The 16,670-nt window shown below is 43.7% G+C and overlaps 1 protein-coding gene across 1 annotated transcript; it reads left to right on the forward strand.

Moving 5' to 3' along the window:
- The first annotated feature begins 438 nt into the window (after positions 1 to 438).
- Positions 439 to 15,904, forward strand: ska1 (spindle and kinetochore associated complex subunit 1). Its single transcript, XM_054776846.1, has 7 exons — positions 439 to 558; positions 718 to 796; positions 7,923 to 8,038; positions 10,223 to 10,317; positions 12,630 to 12,764; positions 14,179 to 14,348; positions 15,753 to 15,904. Exons 1-7 carry the CDS (start codon positions 490 to 492, stop codon positions 15,899 to 15,901), a joined length of 813 nt encoding a protein of 270 aa, XP_054632821.1. The 5' UTR covers positions 439 to 489; the 3' UTR covers positions 15,902 to 15,904.
- The last annotated feature ends 766 nt before the right edge of the window (positions 15,905 to 16,670 follow it).

The following is a 16,670-nucleotide window of genomic DNA, read 5'->3' on the forward strand; positions in this document are numbered from 1 at the left end:
AATGGCCGATATACACTCCAGGTTTTCTTTCCATCCGGTCACTAAAGCACGTGATTTTAATGGTCAACACCTCCTTCAATTTGAGCTAAGGAGCTAATCAATTAAATAACCTGCTGGAGAAACTGGTTTGAGAGAAAACCTTCAGTGATTCGGCCATAGACGTATACACGTAGACGTCGCATCGACAGCTGAGCCGTACGTGGACGTCGCCGCCATATTGGATGTGTCAAGCCTGCGTTGTAAAAATACATGTAATTGTACTTACTTTCAAAGTAAGTACAATTACTTTCAAAGTAAGTACAATTACGTGTATTTTTACAGCGCAGCCTTGTAAAAATAAATGTTGTTGTAAAAATACACGTAATTGTACTTACTTTCAAAGTAAGTACAATTACATGTATTTTTACAGCGCAGCCTTGACACATCCAATATGGCGGCGACGTCCACGTACGGCTCAGCTCTCGATGCGACGTTTACGTGTATACGTCTATGGCCGAACCACTGAAGGTTTTCTCTGTACTCTGTACTTACTTTCATAAAGTACATACATTTCGTAAAGTAAGTACATGTACATGTATTTTTACAACGCAGCCTTGACACATCCAATATGGCGGCGGCGTTGACGTTTCGCAGCAGTGGACAAGCCCCACTGGCACGTGAGATAGATCAACAATCAGTTCATTAGCATCGCTAATTTATGCAACCTGCTTTTCCTAGAAAATGAGTGACCTGGAGAGTATCAGCCAGCACATTTATGACAGGGTTTCATCCATCCAGTGCTTGTTGGATTTGTCAGGTAAGATTGGATAATTTAGCAGCATGTGTACAGTTGTAGTTACACACATCACAGCACAAAGAATACAAGACAATTCATAAATAAATTACAAATTTAAATAAACTAGTAGGTTATTAATACATTTTTGTAATTTATTTATTTTGTACCGTGAAGAATATTGAGGAAAGGGGTGTTTACAGTATAACCTAGCTAATACGCAACAACAGTAAAAACAGAAGACAGAATTGATATATGTGAAAATGTTTTTATAAGCAATAAAAAAGAAAATTAAGATAAATAATAAACTGCTAGTGGGAGTCGTGACTAGTGACAGTGTTCAGAAGACAGAACGTAGAGACACACTTCTGATGTTTGGTAACACTTTGCCTTCCCAGTGAAATACGTAAACAAACAAAGGGTGTCCAAAGTGTGACCCACAGACCAGACCGTGGCTCATTTGAGAAAACAATTGAAAAATAGATCAAAAAGACATAATGTAACAACAAAAACCTGAAATGTTGATACTAATGAGGAATACAACAAAGATTTGTCTTAAAATATATGTACAACTTGTTTTTTTGCCTTTTTTAAAATACAGCACGTGCTACCCGGCAACCCATCACTACAAATAGATTGCAGGCCTGTGGAAAACACTGGGTTTGAAACTGATATCGGATATCGGGTCAATATCAGCAAAATTCCCGAATATCGGATTATATCAGCCTGCATTTCAAATCTCCAATATTGGCACGTCGATACAAGCAGTTGATTCCAGACTCACAAAGTAGCAAGGAGCAGGAATGATGTGTGGCAGTTAAAAGACATTGCAACTGAGTGCTATACTTGTCATGCACTAGTTTCCCGTAGTGGCACGCAAATGGGAAGTTTAATACGACCAACCTCTTTGTGAACACGAAGTGGCGTCACATGCAAAAAGTCATTAACAGAAAAGAGCGATCCCTGTTGGTGGTGAGTAATGTCGGCTTGAAACGTTTTATTGACCACCTTGAGCCTCGCTATATTATGCCTAGCTGCCACTACATTGTGGATAAAATTGTACTCCACATGCATAAAGAAATAGAACGGGTGAGTTTTTCCTCATCCTTACTGTTGCTGCCTATTGTTGCTGAGTTATATCACTTGATCAAGCCTTTTCTAATGGGTCTGCCACAGGAACACATTTTGCTGGTCAATAATCATGTTGAAATTCCATTCCATTTTCCTCCGCTTATCCGGGTCCGGGTCGCGGGGGCAGCAGTCTTAGTAGGGAAGCCCAGACTTCCCGGTCCCCGACCACCTCCTCCAGCTCCACCGGGAGGACACCAAGGCGTTCCCAGGCCAGCTGTGAGACATAATCCCTCCAGCGTGTCCTAGGTCTTCTCCGGGGCCTTCTCCCGGTTGGGCATGCCCGAAACACCTCACCAGGGAGGCGTCCGGGAGGCATCCGGACTAGATGCCCGAGCCACCTCAGCTGGCTCCTCTCGATGTGAAGGAGCAGCGGCTCTACTCTGAGCTCCTCTCGGATGACCGAGCTCCTCACCCTATCTCTTAGGGTGAGTCCCACCACCCTACGAAGAAAACTAATTTCAGCCGTTTGTATCCGCGATCTCGTTCTTTCGGTCATGTCCCAAAGCTCATGACCACAGGTGAGGGTAGGAACATAGATCGAACGGTAAATTGAGAGCTTTGCCTTCCGGCTCAGCTCTCTCTTCACCACGACGGTCCGGTACAGCGACCGCATTACTGCAGACGCTGCGCCGATCCGCCTATCGACCTCACGCTCCAACCTTCCCTCACTCGAGAACAAGACCCTGAGATACTTGAAGTCCTCCACCTGGGGCAGGACCTCGTTCCCAACCCAGAGGGAGCAATCCACCCTTTTCCGACTGAGAACCATGGCCTCACATTTGGAGGTTCTGAGTCTCATCCCAGAAGCATCACACTCAGATGCAAACTGTCCCAGTAAACGCTGCAAGTCACAGCCAGATGATGCCATCAGGATCACGTCGTCCGCAAATAGCAGAGACGAGATCCTAAGGCCCCCTAACTGGACTCCCGCGACACCTTGGCTGCGCCGAGAAATTCTGTCCATGAAAATTATGAACAGAATCGGTGACAAAGGGCAGCCTTGGCGAAGGCCAACGTTCACCGGAAACAGGCTTGACTTACTGCTGGCAATGCGAACCAGGCTCCTGCTCCGATTGTACAAGGACCGAATGGCACGTAGTAGCGCGCCAACAGTCCCATACTCCCGGAGCACCCCCCACAGGACACCGCGAGGGACACGGTCAAATGCCTTTTCCAGGTCCACAAAGCACATGTAGACCGGTTGGGCAAACTCCCAAGTACCCTCCAGTACCCTTGCAAGGGTGTAGAGCTGGTCCAGAGTTCCGCGACCAGGACGAAAACCACATTGCACCTCCTGTAGCTGAGGTTCGACTAACGGTCGTACCCTTCTCTCCAGCACCCTGGAATAGACTTTCCCAGGGAGGCTGAGGAGTGTGATCCCCCTATAGTTGGAACACACCCTCCGGTCACCCTTCTTGAAAAGGGGGACCACCACCCCAGTCTGCCAATCCAGAGGCACTGTTCCCTACTTCCACACAATGTTGAAGAGACGTGTCAGCCAAGACAGTCCCTCAACATCCAGAGCCTTGAGGAATTCAGGGCGAAACTCATCCACCCTCAGAGCTTTGCCACTGGGGAGCGTTTTGACTACCCCAGATACCTCAGCCACGGTGGAGAAACTGTCCACGTTCGTGTCCTCAACCTCTGCTTCCTCTATGGAAGGTATGTCAGTGGGATTGAGAAGAGCCTCAAAGTATTCCTTCCACCGCCCAACTATATCCTCAGTCGAGGTCAGCAGGCCCCCGTCCCCACTGTAAACAGTGTGGACTGGGCACTGCTTCCCCTTTCTGAGGCGCTGGACGGTTTGCCAGAACCTCTTCGAGGCCGACCGAAAGTCGTGCTCCATTGCCTCACCGAACTCCTCCCACACCCGAGTTTTTGCCTCGACCACCGCCGAAGCCACATGCCGCTTGGCCTGCCGGTACCTATTAGCTGCTTCAGAAGTCCCACAAGCAATCCATGCTCGATAAGACTCCTTCTTCAGCTTGACGGCAGCCCTGACCTCTGGTGTCCACCATCGGGTTCGGGGTTTACCGCCACGACAGGCACCGACCACCTTGCGGCTGCAGCTCCGATCGGCTGCCTCAGCAATGGAGGCACGGAATAGAGCCCATTCGGACTCAATATCCTCGTCCTCCCCCGGGATACAGGCGAAGCTCTGCCGGAGGTGAGAGCTGAAGACTCGACGAACATGTGGAAATGATCAATACTATCAACATTTTTTTAGACCATTTTTTCCATGAATTAATAACTGTATTGAATGGTTGCATTTCTTATGCAGTGTAGCGAGCGACACTGCCTATGAGCGCGCACCATTTTGCACTGTTTATTCACATTGCCGACCAAACGCCTCAGTAAGCGTTGGCTGTCGGGTTGGTGTAGTTTATTTTTCCCAGTTGGGAAAACTGAAAACGATAGTGGCATTTCAGGTGTGCGTACAAGTTGGTCATGTTCCCCTTCTTCCTCGTCACTGCTTTGGAACAAATGCAACATATCGGTTCGTCTGTGATCATGTGCTCACTTTGTTCATTCTGTTTAAGACTGAAATATTCCCACACTGGGGCTGTTGTGTTCTCCTTGGAAACCATGGCTTCTGTGCCTTCATTCATGTTAGCGTATGCTTTCTCACGAGGCTAATTTGCTGCTAGCTTGCTTCTCAAGATTCAAGAGTTTTATTGTCACATGCATAGTAAAACAGGCAGTTATACTATGCAATGAAATTCTTATTCTGTTCATTCATCCCAAAAAAGAAAGAAAACACAAGAAATAGAATAAGAACATCCGAAACATAAATCCCAATACATTAAGCAACAACAACAGAAGAGACATTAATACAAATAAATAAATAATAAAGTGCTATGAGTGTGTGCGTGTGTTGCGTGCAGTGTATGTGAGTGCTTCATTGAGAAGATGGCCTGTGGGTAAAAGCTGTTCGCCAGCCTTGTGGTCCTGGACTTCAAACTCCTGACTTCTTCATAATTTGTTGGGTGTTGTGAGACCAGGTGAGGTCCTCACTGATGTGTGTGCCAAGGAACTTGAAGGTTTTCACCCTCTCCACCTCAGTCTCATCAATAAACAGGGGTCTATTACACCCACGGTGTAAGAAGGAGAGGTTCCGCAGGTCCTTCATACCGACCGCTATCAGGCTCTACAACACCTGAACCATTTTGTATTCACTATGTCACTATGCATTCTTTACTTGTGTATCTTGCTTGCTGCTGTAACAGGTGAATTTCCCTGCTGTGGGATTAATAAAGTACTACTACTACTACTACTACTACTACTACTATGCAGCTCCTTTTCCCTTGTTCTTGGGTCGATGATCATCTCTTTGTTGGGTGATTTGTTGGGTGTTGTGAGACCAGGTGAGGTCCTCGCTGATGTGCGTGCCAAGGAACTTGAAGGTTTTCACCCTCTTCACCTCAGTCTCATCAATAAACAGGGGTCTATGCGGCTCCTTTTCCCTTGTTCTTGGGTCAATGATCATCTCTTTAGTCTTATCTGTATTGAGAAGGAGATTGTTATCATGACACCAAGCTTTGAGGTCCGCCACCTCTCTTCTGCATGATGTTTCAACACCACGAGTAATCAGTCCGATGACTGTAGTGTCATCCGCAAATTTAATGATGCTGGTGTTGTTATGGGAGGCCACGCAATCATAGGTGAAGAGCGTGTAGAGGAGTGGACTCAGCACACACCCCTGTGGGGTCCCAGTGCTCACAATTCTTGAGCTGGATGTGCGATTGTGGACTCTGACTGACTGGGGCCTGCCTGTGAGAAAGTTAAACACCCAGTTACAGAGGGAGTTTGACAGGCCAAGTATGAGGGGCTTATTTGTGAGTTTGTGGGGGCTGACTGTGTTAAAAGCAGAGCTATAGTCTATAAATACCATTCTGACATATGTGTCCTGAATTAGGGCATATACAGTACAGTATATAGGGTGATAGTCATTTAAGCAGGTCACGTTGCTCTTCTTGGGTACGGGCACTATGGTGGTGGACTTACAGCAGGTCGGTACAGATGCTTGTGCAAGCGACAGGTTAAATATGTCAGCAAGCACATCAGCTAGCTCTGATGAGCAAACCCCAAGTGCACGGCCTGAGATGTTGTCTGGGCCTGCTGCTTTTCATGGGTTTGTTTTTTTTCAGAATCCTGCGCACATCAGCTGATGTCACCATGAGAGGTGAGTCCTGTGTGCGCCCCAAGTCCAGCCACCCTCTCTGCTCATCAGGAGTTTGGGTGTCAAAGCGGGCATAGAACTTGTTCAGCTCATCTGGAAGTGTGGTTTGGCTGGATGTGGCTACGCTACTCCGCTGTCGATAGTCTGTGATGTGCTGGAGCCCCGCCCACATGCGCCGAGGGTCTGAGGTGCAATAGTAGCCCTCCAGCTTCTGTCTGTACTGTCTTTTGGCCTCTCGTATGGACCTCCTCAGGTCATATCTGGCCTTTTTGTAGTCATCAGCGGTGCCCATGACAAATGCAGTCGAACGAGCAAGTAGCTTAGCCCTTTACCTCACAGTTCATCCACGGTTTTTGATTGGGATATTTTCTATAATACTTGGTGGTGGTAACAGTCTCTATGCATGTGCTAATGTAGCCAGTAACAGCAGAAGCATATTCATCCAAATCAACAGTACAATCTTCCCTCCCTGCTGCAGTTCTAAACACATCCCAGTTTGTGCAGCCAAAGCAGTCCTGAAGTACTTGATCAGTTTCTTCATTCCACACTTTAACTGCTGTACTTACCAGGGGGAGCTTGCTTGAGAAGTTGTCTGTATGTTGGATAAAGGAATATGGATATGTGGTCGGCCTTTCCAAACTTGGGTCTTGGAACAGCCATCAAAGCACCTTTCATGTTGCTGTAGACTTGGTACACTTGTAGACTTGCACAAAGAGGCTGACTCAGAAGAGGGTTCGCTCTCTCTCTACATTCCACTATAGAACCAATGTGCACAGACACACACAGAGTGAACCCTCTTGTGATCCAGCCTGTGTGGCACAGAGAGACGAGGAGATGAAACGCACACGCATGCATGCACATGTCAATTTATCGAGGATGGCATAATTATCGATTTGACATTGGATCAATCGGCCGATATTCAAGGCTGCAATATCGTATCGGAAGTGAAAAAGTTGTATCGGGACATGCCTAGAAAAGTGAAGGTATCTGTACTTTTACTCATATCTTTTTGAGTAATTTACAACAATACTGCTATTTACATATTGTATTTTTAGGATGAAAACCTTCAAGTTCCTTGGCACACACATCAGCAAGGACCTCACCTGGTCTCACAACACCCAACAAATTATGAAGAAGTCCCAAAGGAGGCTGTACTTCCTGAGAAGACTGAGGAAATTTGGCATGTCCACCAAAATCCTTAGTTGCTTCTATAGATGCACTATGGAAAGTGTCCTTACCGCCTCCATCACTGTTTGGTACAGTAACTGTACAACACGAGATAGGAAGGCACTCCAGCGGGTGATCAAGACCTCACAGAACATTGTTGGGGCAGCCCTCACCCTTACTGCAAGACATTTATAAAACTAGAGTCCTACGAAGAACACACAACCTCATCAAGGACAGCACACATCCACAACACTCATTATTCACACTCCTACCGTCAGGCAGACGCTACAGGAGTTTGAAGTCCAGGACCACAAGGCTGGCAAACAGCTTTTACCCACAGTCCATCAGGCTTGTCAACGAAGCACTCACGCACGCCGCACGCAACACACGCACACACTCATAGCACTTTTATTTATTTACTTATTTATTTATTCATTTATTTGTATTATTTATCTGTATTAATGTCTCTTCTGTTGTTGTTGCTTAATTTATTGGTATTAATGTTTCTTATGTTCTTATTCTTTCTTGTGTTTTCTTTCTTTTCTTGGGAGAATGAACAGAATAAGAATTTCATTGCATAGTATAACTGCCTGTTTTACTATGCATATGACAATAAAACTCTTGAATCTTGAATCTTTTGGAGTGCTAATTGTTTTTCCTCTCCACATCTAGATGTGCCTCAAAATAAAATGAGATCACTTGGACAAGAAATTCTTTCTCTAGAGAGTCTTCTGGAAGAGTTTGAAAAAAGCGTTGGCCGTCAGAAAGATCAATTTCATCATTTGAAGGTAAACTGTTTGTTCAGCTATTCTCACTGTACTCAGCAGTCCTGTACTTTTTTGGTTATTTTGCTCATATCTAACCCACTCTGCTCTGGTATGGTTAACTTTCCTCCAGGGACGACAGTAATCCCTTGTTTTTAGACTCTGAGGCAGCAACAACGCCTGAACGTGTTCCCACTTGAAACAAGTTCAGCAGCCACCGTTCTTTGTGTTTTTTTGGTTGTTTCTTGAACTTTTTATTTTTTTATTTTTTATGATGGACTATATTATTAATGTTTTCCGAGATCACTATTCAAACTACATGTGAGAACAGCGCACGTATGCGACATTTTCACTCTGATTTCATGTGACTTCTAGCTACAATTACTCTTGTCCCACCACCCTCCAGCCCCCGTCTGAACCTGTAACAAAAGCAACTGGCTGTGACGTCACGTGCAAACCAGCAATTTTGAAAATGCACACACTAGGCTAATTGGAGAATCGAAATTGTCTATGTGAATGGTTGTTTGTGTATATCAGGGGTCGGCATCGCATCTCTTCAGTCTCCTTGTTCTGTGATTTTTTTCTTTTTTTATTTATATTTTTTTTAACACCAGAGCGGAGGAAATGTGTATTTCCGAAAAGAGTTTGAATACCCGACTCACCACAAATCTGTGAATGCATCTGGACTGTGCTCTGACTGCGCATTGTTGAGCAAGGGAAGGGGTGGTGGTGGCTGTGTGTGCAGTGATAAACAAAAAAAGACGCCGTGTGAGTGTGCTACACCGGCAGTAAGCTATCCATAACCATGAATACGTCCCTAAAAATAAAAATCTCAGAGGAAAAGAGTTTCATTCTGAATGGACATATTCCTTTGCCTTACTGCCAATGATGTTGGCCTACCCATCCGTGTGCTTGGTATGCGGTGAGAAATTAGTGAGCCATTTCAGAACTACTACGGAAGGTTGAGCAGAGCAAACAAATGTTCAAGAAGACTCTCCAAACTCAACCACACCTGCTAGTGTTTCTGCAAAAGGGGAATACATGACCTAATTGTTCATAAAAATATTAGAGCAGCTATTCTCCGGGGGGAAAAAAACAAAAAAAAAAAAGGAAATTATTCCAAAAATTAAAAAAATGCCTTCCTCAGCAAAGACAGAACCAATAGAATGACAACAAACATCACCAGTAGGCAAACTGATAACATTAATGGGCGCCACGCACGGGACGCGACAGATTGGGATTGGCGAAACTCCTCGCCAACGTATAGCAAACCCTTCACACGGGAGGCAACGAGCGGCTGTGACCAGCTACACCGGTGTTCACATTCAGAGCGAATTGTATGAGTCTTCCACGGTTTCGATTGGCTGTCAGATGTAGAGGGAATTCAAAGTACTTCAAAGGAGGAAAAGCAGCCGGTGTTGACCGAGTACTCTTGCTCCCAGCAAGTTCCCATGCCGCTGCTATTTTATTTATAGCTCTATATTCTTTTTTTGGGAAAAGTCAAATAGCTCCGGGAAATCTGACACGGCAAGCATAGCGTATTGATTAGCATCCTGTCCGCTCATTGGTCCATCATTGAAACTCCCGCTGATTGGTCCTCTTTGGGGCAACAGCGATGAAAAGTTTAACATTTTTCAACTTTCTGGGATCGCGTCGCAAGCCACAGACTTTCACACGCACTAATTTCGTGTGTGGCTTGGCTTGACGGTGACACGAGGTAATCGCCCTATCGCGCAGGTTCCATTGAAAATGAACGGAGTAGAGGCCATGTCACCTCCTGTGTGTGGCGCCGATAATTCATTGCAAGCATGTCAAATTGCCTGTGATGAGTTACGTGATATAAATGATACTGAGCAGACAGCACTGATACACAGATGTGAACTATGATGGGCTGGCATTTATGTTAAAGTTGGTAGGCCTGTCACGGTCACAAATTTTGCTGGACCATAATTGTCCTACACATTATTGCCGATAAACTATATTATTGTCATTATTTTGAGGCCAGTTTTTCATGAATGTAATTAGAATATAGGGCATAAGCCATATTTTTTGGCCCACCACACACACACGCACACACACACACACACACACACACACACACATATGCACAAGTGACACAAATGAGGAAAAGTGGGTTTAGAAAATAGGTGGATGGCATCAATGGCACTTTTAATGTGTTTTTAAATAGTACATTTTCACTGTTTTCAGGAACTGGAAGAGTTATTCCAAAAGCATGTTGAGAGTCTCCAGCACCTTAAGGACAATGTACCTGCTCATATGCCCAAGGAAAACGGTCCTGAAATGTAAGGAAACTATTTGCTACTTGTCATTTTCCAACAGAACACTGTGCATCCAAGGTGTCCCTCATCAGCGCCAACTCACCACCAGCGGGTGACTGGTTGACTGCTCCTCCCCTGTCTTCACCCGAGTGTCAAAAACATACTGTATGGCAAATACAATACACTCTACAATACACTGCAATACAAATTTGATAATCGAACTTCATCCGAGGGTGTCCTGGTGCCAAATGCACATGAGTGAACGTGGTGTTGGTTATGGACGGTGTGTGACGAGCACTGACGTTCAGTAACAAAGCACTGCTTGGGTTCAGGTGAGGGGGTGAGGTGTTCCTGCCGATCATATCTCTCCAGGTCTCACTGTCGTTGCCAATGTGAGCGTTGCAGTCCCCCAGTAGAACAAGGGAATCAATCCTCCTAGAGGTCACTCTCCAGTGCTCTCTAAAGGGACCTGCAAAAGGGCGGGTATTCTGAAATGCTTTTTGCCGCATTAGCATAAACAGCTGTCAGACAAGTGGAGGGAAACTACCATGTCGTTCACTGGGTTAGACTCCAACGTACAGGCCGTGAGCCAGGGGGCAACAAGAATTGCCACCCCTGCCCATTGCTTCTCACTGCTGGCAATGCCAGGGTGGAATAAAGTCCAGCTCCTCTCGAGACTGGCAAGCGCTCTGGAACCATTCATCAAGGTTAGTCCGACTATATCTGGCCGGAACCTCTCCACCTCGCCCACCAGCTCAGGCTCCTTCTCCACCAGAGAGGTGACATTCCTCGCTTCTGCAGCCGAGGATCAGATCGCCATCGGCTGCCACCCAACTGAATCTGCACCCGACACGTTTGGCCCCTCCCATAAGTGGGGAGCTCATTGGAGGGTCCTCAATATGGTGGTTAAAAAAATGTGAAGAGGAATTTATCAGGTTTCTTGATTCTCACTGGCCTTCTGTGGACAACCACAGCAACAATATGGGCCACCATGAAAATGCATTAGACATCCCTGCTCTGCTTAAAATTAACAATGTGGCTACTTGTCCCTTTCTTAATTGTGAAAACTCAAACTTTCTTGAGGCCAGTATGGGTAGTAACATCAGCTCCCCAAATGTAAATCATTTCATATAAACATGGTGACTGATAGTTACTTTGAATTATTATGAGGGATGACCGATAACGGACTACTGATATTGGCATAAAAATCGGTCAATATCGCTATTAGTTTTTTTTCCCTATAATGAAAACAGTTGTTTTTTGTTTTTGTTTTTTTGAAAGAAAAGGCTGTATATAGGTCTATGGCACTGGTTGGCAATCTGCAGCTCCGGAGCCTCATGTGTCTCTTCAGCCCCCTTGTTGCAGCTTTTTTTTTTTTTTTTTGAAACAACGAATCGGAGGAACTGTGCATTTTCAAAAAGAGTGAGAGAAATATCTGACTCACCGCAAGTCTGTGAATGCATCTGCACTGCTGATTGGATGAGGAAGGAGAGCGAGAGGGACACAAAAAAGACATCTTGATTGTCTTGAGTTATCCATAATTATGAATTTGTCCCTAAAAAGAAAAAAGTCAGAAGAAAATGGAGTTAAATTCTGAATGCTTGCTCGCTCTGTGCCTGACTAAAGTTATGGCTGGTGTGGAATTATTTCCAAGTAGGAATGTTACAATCCGCGTAGGATGTCGGGTGTATTTTTATTCGTATAGATGTTTGTTAGGTAGATTACTTCTTCCTCTTCAATTCAATTTTGTATCGGATGAATACTGAGTATTGGACCACAGTCATAGTGCTCTGAATTTGAAGTCCAACTTTAAGCCTTTCAAACTCATGGATGGGAGCTTCAGGACAAGATAAAAGGTATGTAGGACATAAATGCACTTTCATATCTATCTGCTGGTGACATTTCATTCAAATCTGATGGTGGGAAATATGTTAATTTTGCCCTGGAATGACTGTGTAAATGCAATTTGCAATGTGGCGTGTTAACCAATACAGCGTGCTGCTGCGCTGCCAGTGCGAGAAACAGGGAGACACTCAATTGACGCTTAAAGAGTTAACCGAGAAAAAACAAAATACGACAAAGATGCGTTAATTCCACGGCAGGAGATATGTGAGGTCACACATCTGTATTGGTTGACATCAGAATCGGAACTTGGGAGTGGGACAATATCGGCATATTGGCAAAAAACAACCAGTATCTGACATCCCTTATTATTATTATTATTATTATTATTTTTTTTTATTATTTTATTATTATTATTATTAATAAAACAATTATATCTGCATTATTGATTTGAATCGTGACATTTTAAGAACTGTATGATCATCTCTTTTTAGAGAAAAAGAGCCTTCTACCAACCACGGTCAGGCAACAAATGTGGAACCCATCCAGCACGAAGTTGCCAAATACATCAAGTGTTACGTCAGAGAGATGGAGTTCATCACTATGGCTGAGTTTGAATGCATCCCCCAGTAAGTGTAGTTTGATAGATAGATCAGTACATCGGCCACACGTCACGTCCTTTCTGGGTTTGAATCTTGTTTTAGACTATAAGTATGAAACACTCCAGCAAATAGTTGACTGGGATTCGAGCTTATCTAAATACAGTGGTATCGTGGTTTTCGTCATTAATCGGTTCTGGCGAAAACCCAAACGTATGAAAACCAAATCCATTTTCCCCATAAATAATGTAAATCTAATAAATCCCTTCCAGACACCCAAAAATATGAACACAAAACATATTTTATAGAGAATAATTAGAGTTTTTACATTCAGAAAACCATGCGAAATGCATATACAGTAGTCCTTCACCATTTCGTGCTTTTAATTTTGCAGCTTTATGCTATCACGGCGTGTCAGAAATATTTGAACTACATGATTGCAATGTCTGAAGACATTGAGTGTGAATGCCCAACCCTAATGAGGTGGGGGGGAAACAAAAATGAGCAAAAAAATATATATATGATGTATGTTAAATGTTATTGGTAGCCTTAATGTCTAGATTGTGCTGAAATTTGATGATGGAATTGTTAGAATTCGTTGAAAAATGTAGTTGAGTCATTAAGATCAAAGGAATATCCATAAGTTAATTCATTTTCTGGAAAAATGGGAATTTAAATAATTTTTAAAGTGAAAAATAGATATCCTTAATTGTGATGAATGATTTGATGTTGGAAGTAGTTGAGTAATTGGGATCGAAGGAAAAGTGGGAATGTCGGGAAAAGTGGGCATTTTTGGAACGTTAGTTTGAAACCCTGCCCTGAATGTGTGGAATGTTTTCATCTTACTCCTTTTTGGACTTGAAATTGTGAACTGTAAAATGTGATGAATTCCAGTGTTACTGTCTGCATGTTCAAAATAAATGAAAGCCTAACCATCAAATGCAGAGATCGTAGGTCTGCTTACACATATTCACATTTTAGAGGCTGAAATTAGATTATATTTACATTTTTACTTAATAATAAAAAATTAATACCCAAATAGTTGTTGATTTATTGGCTAATTGATTCATCATCAATTCAGTGATTAGTAGACTATTTACTGAGTCAAGAAAAACTCAAATCAGTAGGAACCCTTCACATCAACTTTGACTTTGGAAAAAAAATGACCGACATGTTTTCCCTTTTTACTGATATGATGCAGACACCACCTATCACCGCCTATCTCTTTGCTCCAAGGCTAGCTTTAGCTTTAGCCTTGGCTCGATAGCTAACTGTCTGGCAGAACAAAAGGGGACAGTGGTTGGCTTTCAGTGGTTGGCTGTAGGTAAGAGGATTGGCCAATCCCCCAAAATTGAGGAAATCAGTGCAGATCGACATGTGACTCTAAATGAATTAGGAATATCTCTGCTAAAGGTCATATAACATTCTAATCTTCTCCATTCAGGTACATGAAAGGACGAGTGTCATACAGTCAAATCAATGCAGCAGTGCAGAGCATTAATACAGCCGTTGCAGCCAAGTATAAAATCATCCGCCAACCTGTGAAAACTCTGAAAAACCATGCACGCAAGCTGCTCCAGCGCTTCAAGGATCAGGAAACCAAGGACACCAAAGGTACAGAAAAGTATAATGAATGCCATCACGGGCGACAGCCTCAGTTTTATTCCATGAATCTGTATATATGACGTGTACTGCAGTTATTCACTACCATGATGGTATCCCAAAAATCCTCCCTTGTCAGGAGTCTACAAGCTACGGCACAACGGCATATACAGTACAGTGGTGTGAAAAAGTGTTTGTCCCCTTCCTGATTTATTCATTTGCATGTTTGTCACACCAAATTATTTCGGATCATCAAACAAATGTAAATATTAGTCAATGAAACGCAACTGAACACATAATAAAACTGAGACTGAGATCTACCAATCTGGAAAAGATTATGAAGCCATTTCCAAAGCTGTGGGACTCCAGCCAACCACAATGAGAGCCATTATCCACAAATAGCAAAAACATGGAACAGTGGTGAACCTTCCCAGGAGTGGCCGACCTACCAAAATGACCCCAAGAGCGCAGCGACGACTCATCCAAGAGGTCTCAAAAGACCCCACAACAACATCCAAAGAACTGCAGGCCTCACTTGCCTCAGTTGAGGTCAGTGTTCATGACTCCACCTTAAGAAAGACACTAGGCAGAAACGACCTGCATGGCAGCGTTCCAAGACCAAAACCACTGCTGAACAAAACAACAATAAGACTTGTCTCAGTTTTGTCAGAAAACGTCTTCATGATCCCTAAGACCTTTGGGAAAATACTCAGTGGTCTGACGAAACAAAAGTTGAACTTTTTGGAAGGTGTGTGTCCCATCACATCTGGTATTTCAGAAAAGTAACATCATTGCAACAGTAAAACATGGTGGTGGTAGTGTGGTGGTCTGCGGATGTTTTGCTGCTTCAGGACCTGGAAGACCTGCTGTGATAAATGGAAGCATGAGAATGTCCGGCCATCTGTTGGTGACCTCAAGCTGAAAGCAACTTGGGTTCTGCTGCAGGACAATCATCCAAAACACACCAGCAAGTCCACCTCTGAATGGCTGACTTTGGAGTGGCCTCGTCCAAGTCCTGACCTGAATCCTATTGAGATGCTGTGGCATGACCTTAAAAAGGAAAAGCCTCCACTGTGGCTGAATGACAGGAATTCTGCAAAATTCTTCCCCAGCGCTGTAAGAGACTCATTGCAAGTTATCACAAACGCTTGATTGCAGTTGTTGCTGCTAAGGGGGCCAACCACTTATTAGCTTTAGGGGGCAATCAGTTTTTCACACAGGCACATGTAGCTTTGGTTTGTTTTTCTCCCTTAATCATAAAAAGTTTCATTTAAAAACTGCATAAAGTGTTCAGTTGTGTTGTCAATGACTAATATTTACATTTGCTTGATCATTTACAAACATGCAAAAAAATGGAGTTGAACAACTAGTCTGGCGTTAAGAATCGGTCTCATTGATGTGTTTAAAATTTCTCAGGTCAGTACTTTGTGGTGGAAGAGGATTTACGTGAATTCACCCAGATGAAGATGGACAAGCGACTTCAGGGAATATTTAACATGTTGCGACACTGCCAGCGCTTACGGGAGCTGCGAGGAGGAGGTGTCACCCGTTACGTGCTGTTATAAATACATTAAAAAAAACGGATTCTAAGTCAAGGGTCTTGGATTCTGTTTTCTAGTCTGTTTTTGGTGTTGTAGAATTATGTGCTGTCACACTTTCCAGCCATCCATTTTCTACAGCATTGATATTCAACTGGTAACACAAAATTCCAACCTATTTTAAACCAGTAAATACCCTGAGACAAAAATTAGTGCATCCTAAAGACAAGGCTCCAAACCAAAAACAGAGCAATGTGGTCTATTCCATCCACTGTAAAGATGAGGAATGCAAAGAGCACTATATTGGGGAAACTAAGCAAATGCTCCAAAAAAGGCTTGGCAGCAGTACATCTACACCTTAAAGCTACCAATCACTCTTTTGAGGACAGCGAGGTAAAGATTTTGGCCAAAGAAAACAGATGGTTTGAAAGAGGAGTAAAGGAAGCTATTTTTGTCAAACAACAGAACCCATCATTGAATCGGAATGGTGGTTTGAGGTTTAGTTTGGACTCTGTGTTCAGCAGGTTACTGAGACCAAAACCCACATCTCTTAGCAAATGAGGTGGAGCCAGGGCCGAGCCAGAACAATAAATGCTAACGAGCCAGTTTCGGAGTCGTTCATAACCAACTACAGGGAGCTACAGGATTAGATTAGAGATATTAGATTAGATTAGGAGAAGATTAGACCACAACTCCTCCCAGTTTTAGTGTAACGAACCAATAGGAGGAGGGCATGGGCACACCAATTCCGCCCACTCTTACTGTATTTTAGGCCTAGGCTACCAGCACTTGTTAG

Source organism: Dunckerocampus dactyliophorus, chromosome 5 (genome assembly GCF_027744805.1).
Source record: "Dunckerocampus dactyliophorus isolate RoL2022-P2 chromosome 5, RoL_Ddac_1.1, whole genome shotgun sequence".
NCBI classification, from domain to species: domain Eukaryota; kingdom Metazoa; phylum Chordata; class Actinopteri; order Syngnathiformes; family Syngnathidae; genus Dunckerocampus; species Dunckerocampus dactyliophorus.